The sequence below is a fragment of the Sylvia atricapilla genome, chromosome 6, assembly GCF_009819655.1.
Source record: "Sylvia atricapilla isolate bSylAtr1 chromosome 6, bSylAtr1.pri, whole genome shotgun sequence".
Lineage (NCBI taxonomy): Eukaryota > Metazoa > Chordata > Aves > Passeriformes > Sylviidae > Sylvia > Sylvia atricapilla.
Window position 1 is genome coordinate 18,118,042 of NC_089145.1, and position 13,171 is coordinate 18,131,212.

General features: G+C 45.8%; 1 protein-coding gene across 4 annotated transcripts in view; it reads right to left on the reverse strand.

Annotated features, from left to right (window-relative positions):
• Positions 1–13,171, reverse strand: part of LOC136362469 (USP6 N-terminal-like protein) — a 75,874-nt gene that overhangs the window by 8,268 nt on the left and 54,435 nt on the right. For 3 of the 4 annotated variants that reach the window (XM_066321018.1, XM_066321015.1, XM_066321016.1), the window contains 6 exons: positions 6,650–6,757; positions 6,366–6,452; positions 3,589–3,698; positions 2,958–3,006; positions 1,756–1,876; positions 761–855 (listed from right to left, as the gene is read on the reverse strand). In XM_066321018.1, coding sequence (XP_066177115.1) covers positions 761–855; positions 1,756–1,876; positions 2,958–3,006; positions 3,589–3,698; positions 6,366–6,452; positions 6,650–6,757 — 570 coding nt within the window. The remainder of the gene's footprint in view (positions 1–760; positions 856–1,755; positions 1,877–2,957; positions 3,007–3,588; positions 3,699–6,365; positions 6,453–6,649; positions 6,758–13,171) is intronic. The other variant, XM_066321017.1, reaches the window with a different exon arrangement.

Below are 13,171 nucleotides of genomic sequence, written 5' to 3' on the forward strand. Positions count from 1 at the left end.
CAGCCATTTGCAGCATGAAGCAAGAGCTGTTGCAGATGATGTTAATACAAACACCTTTTGCTGGAGATGGGGGCCACCAAGCCCCTTGGAAGCATAAGAAAACTTTAGGAGTCTAGTTGTCTAGCCACTGAACACCAACTGTCTACACCAAATGCAAAGTGGGGCAAAGCAAAAAAAAAAAAAAAAAAAAAAAAAAAAGAGGGGAGAACAGGTGCTGCAAAATAGTGGCCTGGACATTAGACTGGAGTCAGTGGGCCTGCAGATGCTCCTGCTCCCACCAAATGGGCCTGTACCATCTGCCAGAGAGAAAAGCAACTGGATGTGCCCAAGCAACAAAACATATAGCAAATCTTATGTGCCTCTTGACTTAAAACAACAGCAAAGCACTTGGAGCTAATAACTACTGAAATAAGACTCCAGCAGACCAGCACCAGCCCTTGGGCCTTGCAGCTGGTGTAAAAACACAGCCCAGCCTTACTGCTGTTCCTCCTGCTGCAGGCTCTCTTCCTGCCTGCCTCTCCTAGGGAAGCCTTTAAATTTCAGCAGCTCTTCCATTAATGACGACCAGCAAGCAAATTATTACCATTCACCTCAGCAAGATTTGGGCAACCCATTTAATAAACGCCTGCCTCTGCAGCTGATGCAGTCCTGTATGGTTAGAAATACGTTCATTTGTGCATCTATTTGGCAGAACACTATATGAACTGCTTTATCATTCAAATGTGGCATTATTATAGGAATACTGAAAGTAAAGAGATACCATGTGCTTCTTCAGTTTGGGGAACAGTTTGTTTAAAATTTGCTCGTGGTGGGCTTGAAACCTCTGCAGCTTCGGGAACCCAGGAATGAAAAAACCTTAACAAGAGAAGACAAGAGAAATAAAAAAAAAAAAATCAGGAAAGCTCTGCAGCAGTGAGAGGGATATAGTCTGATTTTCTATAAACTCATCTTTTGCATTGCCTGTTCAAGTTGGCTGAAACACAGGGTGCCCAGCTACCTCCTTTACACCTTTCTTTCCAGAGGTCACCCCTCACCCCATCTGGACAACAGGACCCTCAGACAAAGCCCAGCTGGTCGTTCTCACCCGGTTCCATGGAGCAGGCCCACACAGCTCCCACTGCCTGCCTGCCTGCAATTTGGCTTGGCCAAGAGCTCTCCAAACACATCTCAGTGCTTACCAAGGTTCAGAGAAAAGCTGAAGATGTTTGAACACCACAAGGCTTGTGGCATGCCCTGTAATCTAGTGGGATTCATCACATTTAAGACTGTCCAAAGTTATCAAGCCATAAGGTTTAGCTCTCTGCCCATGAAAAACCCTCTGTGCATAGATTACTGCTAACCACAAGTAAGATGAAAGGATCTTTAATGTGTTTGAAGTAAAGTAATAGATCACACATTTAGTAGAATTACATCCACATTTAGTGTGGATACTCTTGGATGTACTTCTGTGAGACTTCTTATAAACTCATAACCTTGAGTTAATTGATTGCCAAGGGCAAGGTATCCTGGAGGGAGAACAGCACTTCTGTGAAAGTGTTAATTACTGAGCGCTAAAGCTCAGATGGATAAAACTCATTTTTTTTAATAAGAACTTGTCTGCCTCCATGAGTGAAGTTTAGCTCCCTAGTCAGGCTGCACAAGTAGTTAAGCCTCATCCACTTTAATTAAACAAATACGTGAAGAGAAACAAAGCTCTACCGACCAACCTGAACAATCTTCCCTTCCTTTGCCAGACGTGCCCCAGCCCAGCCTTACCGTGCATGGCGTGACGCTGGTTGGTGAGCAGCTGTGCCAGCGCCCAGAACGCATCCTCTTCGTTCAAGTACATCAGCAGGATGGCTGCAATCTGGCTCATCCCTTGGCAGTAGCTCACTTCCTGCAACAGTCAAGAGGGGCACACATGCTGCCATGATGGCAGAGCCTACTATAATGCTAAAGCTGCCTGTACTTCCCTCTCCTCTTCCAAAGTTTGTCCCATTTCAAACTCTTTACTGTTTATGTCCAAATTAACAGCTCCCGTATGTCTACAGCATCTACCACATCACCGACTCATGGAGTAGTCTGGGTGGGAAGAGGATCTTTAAAGATCATCTCATCCAACCCTCCTGCCATAGGCAGGGACAGCTTCCACCAGACCAGGTTGTGCAAAGCCCCATCCAAACAGACTTTGAACACTTCCAGGATGGGGCATCCACAACTTCTCTGAGCAATTATTTCCATGCCTCACCACACTCATTGTAAAAAATGTCTTCCTTATGTCCAATCTGTCTTTGGGATGACAAACAGCATGTGGTTCCAACGCTGTTTTGGATTCCTTCAGCCATATGAGCACTGAAGTAATTAAACAGTAAATAAATCTGGTATGCATTTATCTGGCATGAGGGAGGCTCCTTAACTAACTCCCTGAGCATCTTCTGGGATAACTGTCCGCTCCAGGAGGTGGAGACAGTAGGTTCAGCTGCTAATTTTGGCTTATCTTGCATGTGTCCTTCAGCTAAAAAGGACTGGTTTGCTGTAGTAAATAAGTGTTTTCAACAAGGATGCCATTTGGTGTAAGACAAGACAGTCAGAAACAGTCAGAACCAGCCAGAAGACTAGTGTTGCTGAAAAGCCAAAGGGCAACCCCTTGTTCTCTGCTGACACTCGCCCAAACTAAATCTGCCAGATGTCATTTACCAGGTGACAAAACGAACAAGGGAATGAAACAACTGTGGAAAGATTCTTGTGCTGCCCGAGAGTCTTGCAGCTCTCCATACAACCCACTATTAGGAGTTAAAATTAGAATTACCACTGGCTAAATATGTATGTATTTATTACATACATATACACACATGAAAATATGTATGTCTACATAAATACACATATATATAAAGCTTTTCTTTAAATCTTTATATACATATATATATAAAAATATGTAAAGCACCATGCTCTTGATGTTAACTGGGCTTACTACTTACCGTGTTATAAACCGAGTATGCTGACAGGACGTGGAAGAGTGCCTGTTGCCTGGGGTGAAAGAAGAATATTAAAACACCTGAGCATGAGGTCTCCAGCTTCATGAGCACACCAGTACATACACACAGAGAGTGAAGATTCTGAAAACACTCAACCAGCTGGTACTAAAGGCTTTTGCAAGGAGTACAGCTCATAGAACCAGAAAGCTCATTCCTTGGAGACTGTGTAGGGCAGCCAGGTGTGACTTATCCCAGTGACAAAGTCACTTTGTCAAATCTCTCCAACCCCACCTGTCATGAAGACCTCATCTCTCCCAGATCCTGAGGAGCTCATCCCATCACCCCAAACCAAGTGTTCTGCCACTGTGACCCCTGGGGAACAAGGTACTGCAACAGGCTGTTGCTTGGCTCAAGAACTGGGGCTGAGCCTGCCTTAGTGTGGACCTCTCTGAAGAGAGAATCAGCAGCCCAGCACCTGTGTGTCACCACGTGTGGTGATGGTTTGAGAAGAAGGCAAAGATGGCTTTGCTCTGAGCCAGGGGACTGCTGGCTGCCCCATCCAGCTCATCCTTCACTTAGGCCATATAAGCCTTACGACTGCCCATATTACGCCATATAAGCCTTCCATACTCACTTCACACCGTAGCGATCCCGAAACATGATGTGGTTTCGGAAGGTGCGGTTAACATCCAAATCGATCTGCTTGATTTCTGAGGAAAAACTCTTCGCTTGTTCTTTCATTTGCTGGAAGGGAGAGGGGCAGACAGGAGGCAGGAATCAGACACAATCTCAGTCTGTACCTCTCTCCACACAGTTAGAAAGCAGGATTCCTGCAGCAGGAGTGGCAACTTGAGAGCTGCACAGAGCTATCCAGGGCAGGGGACATTGAGGTCCTGCAGTGAGCAATGAACTGCAGCCTAAGGGTGTGCCCCTGACTCCTTGTCTGTGCTGCTGGCCCAGGGAGAAGGGGATGGCCCCACACTCACACGCTAAGACAGCAGCAGCTGCCAACCCAGCCTTCACCCATCTTCCAATGCAGATACTGAGTTTACAGAACTTTACAAAACTTTTCCAATTTAATTCCACTCTGATTTATTTTGACTTCTCTGCCTGGCTGTCTGTCATAAAGCACTGAGAGCACTGTTGATCCTTAAGGAACTAATACACAGATGTACGCAGCACTGTCAGCTTTTCAGAGGCTCAATCATAATGAAGTCCAAACTGTTATGACAGACTCTGTGATCTCCAACTACTGCTTTCCCTGCAGAAGAGAATCATATTCGATTTAAGGAGTTTCCACTCCTTAAAAGCAGCCCTGGAATATTTCTCTTGGACTGGTACAAATTTGAAGAATCTGGCAGAGTCCAGAACAGAAGCTAAACTCAAACCCAAGAATCCCCATGTTCCCCCCAGGATGGCTAATCATTTAAGGCAGCATCACATAGAAAAAGGACTGAAGTCCACTGCAATAAAAAAAAAAAAAGGAAATTCAAATGAAAGTTTAAGACCACCTGAACCAATTGTGCCCTCAGAGCCCCAAGATGAAGATGCTCCATGGACAAATTTCACTGCAGTCCCATCTGCAACCCACTGTTCAGCTCTCTACTGCAGACAAGGACCACTGTAGCTAAACATCTAATCTCACAGCCTTTAGATACCACCAGTGATCATGCCCTCCTCCTTTAATGTCTACAGGGTTAATTGCATGAAGAAAATACATTTTGTGACTGTCTTCAGGCACGCTGAGGTTCACCAGCGGGTTGGAGGCAGCAGAGATGAGCAGCAAGCCCAACTTGCCTTGAGCCTAGGGTCAGGACCCCTCCTGACTCATAGAGGAGACAGAAAATAGAACATCTGCACAGATACTTATCATCTGCTCCAGCAGCTGCCATCCTGTGAATGCTTATCAGCTTGATACCAGGTGCCTCCAGGCTGCTGTTGACCTTCCAAGGTGGCTACATCAGCTCTGGGGAAGGTCATTAGCACTCACATGTGTCCAGCACAGCCAACACTTAGGACAATCACAGCATTTTGGGAACATTAACGCCAACCTTGAGAGCAGCTGGATGGAGGAGCAACAGTACAAGGGCTATTTTAAATTATTGCCTGCACAGGACAAATGGGGATAAAAGTGATGATGGAAAATCTGATGAACAACATAAATTCCCTGCTCTAAATACTGTGGTCTCTGTATCCTATGCCCTCTATAAAGCAGGCAAACTACCTGAGAGAATATGACTATTCATGTGCACTGGGTCACTTCAGTTCAAATTTTCCTGCTAAAGGCCCTCTTGTTTTCCCTGCCAAAACAACACAGAAATCTCCCAAACACTGTAAATACCCTACTTTGGGTATTTTTAAATCATTGCACATGAACAGCAGTTAGGTCACACAGCACTTTTTCACCTCCATGCACCCAGGAGGCTTTACTAACTGTGCAGACATTAAAAAAGAAACACAGGATGGGTTGTTCTCCTTTTGTCCCTAGTGTTAATAACCTGAGGGCTCCACAGACACTCCTGCTCTGTCGAGCTGGTGGCGGCACAGAGCTGGAAAGCTGCAACTCCCATCCCAAAGACCTTGTACAAAGAAGTGGGTAAAAGCCAGAATGCCTCTGCTCTGCATATTCTGGCCAATATGTTTCTCCTGCTACCTTTCCAAGCTCCTCTCAAGCCCTCTAGCTGCAGCTAGCAAATCCCATGGAGGCCGAGCATCACACTTACATCAAAGGCAAGCGTGTAATGTCCCATGGTAGCCTTCAGGCTTTTGTGCCATGGGTTATGCCCCAGGGAGAAATGCGGTCGCCTTGGAACCAGTCCCTCCAGGACACAAATCTGAGGCTGAGGCTTAGTCCCTTCTTGAAAGCAAAACCCCTCATCCAGGACCTGCACTGAGCCTCTCCTGCAGGAAATTAGGGGAGAGCTAATTACTGGCAGCAGGCAGCACCAAAGAAGAGGCAGATTAAGATGATCTTGTAGAGGGTTTGCATCCAGTAAAGCCTATTAGCCCTGAAGCTCCTGTTCAGTGCAGACCCCTCTGGAGCACAGATAAACTCCTTGTGACTTTCATTTGTTTGGATTGCTTCCCTGCCTGCGCAGCACAGCTTTGAGTGAGGGAGCACAATTTGAATCTGCCTGCTGGGAGAGCTTCCTTATATGTGATTACTGTGGTGAGCCCGCCTTCCCCCAGCCCCTGTGTGTGCCTCCATCCCCATGGCACCTCGCCAGTAACATCCACGCTTGACTAACTATAATGAGTGCTAGCATCATCCCACTTAATAGGCAGGAGTTTTTAGAAACACCTGTTGGAAGCAGCACTCAACCTCCTGCCTCTGAAAAATAATTATCTCCACAACACCCTGATCCTTGCCTTGGTACATGATGCAAGTTAGAAAATAAGGTAATTACTCACCAAGGGTTTCCACACACTGCCTATGGAAAGCTTCCCCTCACTCTTCCCTGCACCTTTCTCTAAAGATGACAGCAGCTTCACTCCCAACTTCCAGCAGAATAAATGGAAGCAGTATATTACAGAAAGCAGCCAGCTAACATGCTAAAAGACCCCAGCTTAATATAAACCCATGGACAAAGAGTTGACACCCTTTGCATTTTCAGTCCTCACCAAAACAGCTTCATCAACCAATCTAACCTCCTTATCACCTTGCTCCTGCCATCTTTGCCAGGTAGAGCCCATACCTCATATTTTCCTTCATTCTCCTTCTTCATCTTGTCAACATCCAGCAGAAGCGACCAGACCTGGCCTCGCACCTGAAGCGGGATCCCTTTGTACACACGCCGACACATCTGCAGGGAGGAAAACATGTGCAAAGTTACCTGGGTCCGGCTGGTGGCAAACACATTTTCTCCATGGTTTGCTGCTGCAGATAATCAACCATCTGAGCAGACACCCCAGGCAATCAACTCCTCTCCCTATGCTGGCATGGAGAGGGCATCTCCCATCTGATGGATGAGCTGAGTACCTGCATCCATCAGACAACTACTCCATCAAAATCATAGAACCACAGAATCATAGAACAGTTTGGTTGAAAGGGACCTTACAGATCATCTAGTTCCAATACCCTTGTCATGCACAGGGACAACTTTCACTACACCAGACTGCTCATAATCCCATCCAACCTGGCCTTGAACATTTCCAGGGATGGGGCATCGATAATTTCTCTGGACAACCTGTGCCAGTGCCTCCCCACTCTCACAGTAAAGAATTTCTTCCTTACATGTGATTACATGCAAACCTGCGCTCTTTTGGTTTAAAACCATAGCCTCTTGTCCTATCACTATCTGCCTGTGTAAAAAGTCATTCTCATTTTTATAAGTCCCCTTCAAGTACTGAGAGATAACATTGAGGTCTCTTCATAGCTTTCTCTTCTTCAGGCTGAACAACTCAACCTGTCTTCACAGGAGAGAGGTTTTTGTTCACTTCATCTCACAGATGCTTCTTCCTTTTTTCTTTTTATAAAGCCCCTATTAAATTTCAATGGAAAACAGAAAAAAAGCACTTTTTTCCCCACTGCTGACTATTTCCATTCAAAGAAAAAGCTTCATAAGAAAAATATCCTTTTCTGAATACCTTCCTTCATCCCACCTGTGAAATGCCTTGCAGCTGCACGACAAAACCCACTGTAGCACTCCTCTGGATTCCTGAGGACCCTTGGGTACACTGAAGGACCTGTGGCACATGTTCAAACTCCAGCCATGGAGGACATTTATGTTGCCTCATGGTGCTTCCTCAGAACCAGGCAATTCCTTGAGAGGGGACAGATTTCCGGTCATGGGAATGAGCCTGGAGCTGAGAAGGGCAGTGCCCAACCAGGCAATCAACTGGAGCTACTGTCACTGCCTGGAACAAATGCATCCAACCACCTTCAAAATCCCTCTTCTTTTTCCATAGGGTGCTCTGCTTCATGCAATTCAGGCTGATGTAAGAGAAGGACTGCAATCCTCAGGGAAGCACAAGATCCTAGCAAAAGGTTTTCTGGGTGTAAGCCTGCCACACTGCCATTGCCACACCCAACCAAACCCCTGCTTCTCTTGCCTTTCCTTTCAGACCCATCTTGCACCACCAACTCTTTTATTTCCAAACTGACTTTTTTAAGGCCAGCCTCTCACAAGGACGTAAAGACCTAACCATGGCACTGTGCTGGCTCACTGCCTCCAGGAGCACAAACCGACGCTCCTCATTTCCTTACTGTCTTTGTGGCAGCATTGTTTCTACCGAGAGCAAAACCCAGGAATGGTGGCCCTTGTCCTAAAGAGTTACAAGACCAGGAGGTAAGACAGGAGGTGGGCTTCAAGTAGACAGGCTAGGGGACAGCAAAGAACTAACACCACTGTCCTGGTAAAAAAAAAAAAAAAAGAAAAAAAAAAAAAAAAAAGAAAAAAAAAGTAAAATAACTCTGTAGTAAATGGCAAGATCACTCTGTAGGACTGGGAGAATCAGATGTTTATAGAAATGCTTTTCCACTCCATTACAGTAAATGCTTCAGTATTTCCACTGACAGAGAAAGTGTTTGCGATGTATCCTGTTCCTGAGAGTGTAATGGACATTCAACATTTAAAATGCCATCATCAGAACTTCCCAAATGCTTGCTCTGTCCCAAGCATTGCTTAGCACCAGCTGTGAAGTTCCAATGCACAGCCAGGACCAAATCCTGCAGAAATCCTTTACCAGATCATGTCCTTCCCTCTGTATGCACCAAATAAAAGGTGCCCTGTAAAAGCAACCTCACCAGCAAGACAGGCCCCATGGAAAGGCCACCATCCTGTTCAACAGCATCCTGCATTTCAAGTGTGACATCACTAATTTACCATCTGCACACCTCACATAAGAAGGTGCTTCTAAGGACAGCAAACCTTCAGATTCATCTGAAGGGGGATAGATTCATGCCCACAGATGAAAGACCCTTTTCCCAAGAGTCATTAAATTGGGATGAAAGAAGTGCAATGCATCAAGAGACACAAAGCAACAGGATTAGATGAACCACATCCACAAAGTAGTAGGTGCCCACAAAAGCCGGGCTCCTGCAAGCACTCATGCCTCCGTGAAGCAAAAGCTGAGGCGGAATCAAGAAACTAGAATATGTACCAATTCTGACAAGAACGCTAACTCAGAGAAGATTACTTATTTCCAATGGATTATGAGAGACTGACTGAGAGCTGCCAAGGCATATGATGATACTCAGGTCTGTGGGAAGGAAATAATTTTGTTTTGAATTTCCAGAGCTGGTATTGTTATACTTTAATGAGTGCAACCCTCAGTGGTATATAGTAAATGTCTCTAATGATTTTCTTTGCTCAAGTCCTAAAGGAACAGGAGAGGTACAAAACATGCTGAGATGGAACTGAAATGAAATGCCTTCCTGTTATTTATCCAAGGGCTTTCCTCCTCCCACCACCTCCAGACATGAAAGTGATAAAAGCTCAGAGCTGTGAGTCACCCAGAAAAAAATGAGCAACTCTCCTTCATCATGAAACTTGAAGGAAAACAGGGAAGTTACCATACAAGCAGCATTTATGATGGGATGAAAAGACAGAGGTAAGGCAGCATGTGATGATAACTGCTGTACCACATGACAGTCAAAAAGAACCCTCAAGGTCAGTCTCTTTTGTCTCTTAGAGACCACTCAGCCCTTACAGAGAGAAAAAGAGCACCTAGATCATGTCTCATGCAGTCTGACAGACCAGCCCACAGGCAAGAAGAACAGACACCATTCTGCTTCACAAAGGGAGATGTTGGTGGTCAAAGCAATGGTTCAAGACACTGTAGAATGGTTGTGTCAGCCAAGGACTGAAACCAGCGTCTAAAACTTGCTCTAGGTTTTGCCATAGGATCATCTATGGATGATCCATAGATCCATTTTGCTCCAGTATCATCTTCCCTCTCCAGGCTTTAACATACAAAGCTCATGGCACAGAGGCCATCATCACCCCATCCCTATCTCTCCCCTGCCCAAATATTTTCTTTGCAGTAGATGGAATGGGGAAGACTGTGGAAGTACAGACTTGAGCTCCATCCTCCTGCACCAGCAATCTGCTCTGAGAAGTACTCAACCAATTGTTCCAGGCCTTGAATAAGAGGGATGGAGTCACTGCCTTTAAAGACAGAACATCTTTTTGCAGTAGTAAAGACAATGAAATTAAAAAGGATTTGGGAGAGGTGGGTTGGTTTTTGAAGCAGAATATACACATTGCAGCTCACCTTCACACTTTGGAGTCTGTCACTGTTAACTTCTCAGCCATGTGCATGGATCACTGACAAGAGACTGCAGGAGCAATGCCCAAATTTTGGGTGTGTGTGGCAACGTCCCTTTCAAGCCTTTCCATATCTCCAGCATGTCTCCAACACCCTGAAGTGGGGGCAGCCCCCCTTCCTCAATTCCTTTAGGGCTCAAAGAGTGATCCTTCCAAAGAGAAAGGACTTCACATCCTCTACCAGTGATGCACCCGGGGAACTGTGCTGTGCAAATCTTCACCTGGAGTGGAGGATTTCCTTTCAGTACCACAAAGCCTGCCGACTGATGATATGGCCACGCAGGATGATTGGCAGACTGGACATCAGCATGCATGGCTTTCTTTCCATATGGTTAATCATTGCTCCCAACTTAGCTGTTGTGCCTGCAGCTGGAGCCTATGCAGCTATTCCTGATGGGGTGCCAGCAAAGCAGGGGCAAATTTAAATCCTAAAGCTGGTGGGCAGTGGGCAGTGGGCAGGCATTTACAGTTATTGCCCAGGCTACCTTTGGATGAGAGGAAAATGCTACCTGCCTTTCCAAAATGGAAAAAAAAAAAAAAAAAAAAAAAAAAGCAGGCAAAGCCAGTCTGCAGCTCCCAGACCCAACCACCTTTCCTTCCCATAGCATTTGAGGCAGGAGACCTGACTTCAGCCAGCCCTGGCACGACAAACGTCTGCTGGCCCTCCCTGGCATGGGCAGACTGTTCACTCTGGGGGTCTGTGTCGGTCCATACACATCCCTGATTCATCCTAAACTGCTTTGCTGGCATGCGCTGGATTAAGTGCCCTGCACTCCTGTGACCTTAGCAGAGACAAGGCTTCACCCTTGCACAAAGGCAGGCTTTGCCTAAAAACCAGACATCTATGACCAAAGACATCCCTCTCTAAAGGTCCCATCCCACATGGCCAGCAGCAAGATGCAGCTTGCAAATGATGCAGAGGTCATAGCCTCCTCCTGTGCCTGATGCTTCTGGCTGAAATCCATTTCAGGGCAATGATGAATAAATTACCCTGCTGTTGCAGGGCACACAGCACAGCCTTTTTTATCTGCAAAACTGTGCTGCCTGAACTGTGTAGATTCTTATGTGGCACCAGCCATTTCCTAACCTTCCCAGCAGAATCAGGCTGGTGTTTAAACTTGGGTTCAAATCACAGTAGAGAGGAGACAGACCATGTGAGCCTCCCTGTGCTGAACCCTGAATAACACAGTTTAGCACTTCTTTGCAGGCTGACATACCCTAACTCTGCAAAACAATCTCATCCTTTCATAGATGCCTTTATTTTTGTACCCTTTCCCTTGTGGAAGTTCAGCCAGAAAATGGCATCATTGCATCATTCTAACCCCACCCATATAAGGAATTGTGCTGGGTGTCACTTTTTGCTAATGTTGCTACTGAAATTAAATCAGATTGTTACAAAATGTGTCTAGAACAGAGATGGAGAAAGATCAAAGGCAATGATGAGCACAGGGAGCTCCAGGGCATTACTTTAATTAAGATAATCCTATTTGTTGCTCATCCTGAAACAGGTTATGCCAGAAATTATTTCAGTTCCTAGCCAGGCCATTCTAGGGAAGGAACTGTAAAAGGTCCCCCTCTTTTTTTCCAGTCTTATTTCCTATAATCTGTGACAGTCAGAAGACCCAGACTGCAATCAGCAGCACACAAGGATGCATACAGGCTGCAGGTGGGGGAACAAAGAGCCAAACCTGCTGCTCTCTGGCGATGGCCCATGCCAAGGGTCTGAAAAAAGCTGCTTTCTTGACCACTGACAGGTGGCTGCTTTGGGGTCAATGTCCTGGATGGGTACACAACGTCACTCCACCTGCTGACATTTCACGACACAAGATGAGACAAGAACCTAAGCCTCGATCAGATACTAAGATGCTGCAAAACACAAAGACTTGCTTGCAAAGTCCCTCATCATCAAGCACTAGATATGATCAGATGTCTGCCAGCTCGGCACATGAACAGGGACTGAAAAGGTTGGCCCTGGAGTCCAGGAAGCCCCAGTCTGGAAAATAAGATGGGTTTCTATATCATTCAAGCAGAGTCAAAGTCAGGGCAACTTCCCTGTGAAACTGCTTGCGGCTCTTGCAACAAGGTTTTTTTTCCCTCTAATAAAGCACAGCATATCAAAATTAACATCAAAGGGAAGGTTCTTATTTTCAATAAGAGGATTTTTTCAAAGATGACACCTTAGTCATTGTTAAAATAACACAGAGCGGCTGTCTTGTGACATTTGAGTTTCTATCATGTCAGCCAAGTGGTGAAAACAAACCTGAAGGAAACATGCAATGCAGATGTAGCAGCCTGAGTGCTCAGAGAAGGAACAAAACCAACCCACTCTGCTTTAGAAAAATCAGATCAAGGGCTTGTCACATTTACTTTCGCTAGAACAAAACACACAGCCCTCTGACATGATTGTGATCCCAGCATAAGGTCCTTGAAATGCCACAGCTGAACTGCATTCAGCCCTGGCAGCAGGAATATCTGAGTAGCTTCCATGCTCCTGACAGAAGAGCATGGGGGGTTTCACATCTAGGTGTAGGATATAACCTAATTTTACTTTCTTTATTAAAAGGCAGCAAACTTCTTTTGTGCCTCTCAGCATTCCTTGCATTTAACGGTGTGTGGCTGCCACAGACCTTACAGCCTGCACTTGCCTTGGTGCAAGGCAGCGGGTCTCAGCCTGGACAGGACAGAAACCAAAGCTCTTTTCTACTCCCCAGGGTCACCAGACTGCTCCTTCCCTGCTGGGGCCAAGCACTGCTTCTCTGTTTGCTGGGTGAGGGGATGGCCATTTCCGGTCTCCCAGCATGGGACAATGCCATCTCTGTGTCCAAGAGTCATCGACCATTTACAGGCTGTTGTTTATAACAGCTTTTATTCTACTACAAGAGCTTTCTGATTTTCTGACCAAAAGATCCTCAAAACCCACTTGCTGGTTCTGACCCTTCACCAGCCAGC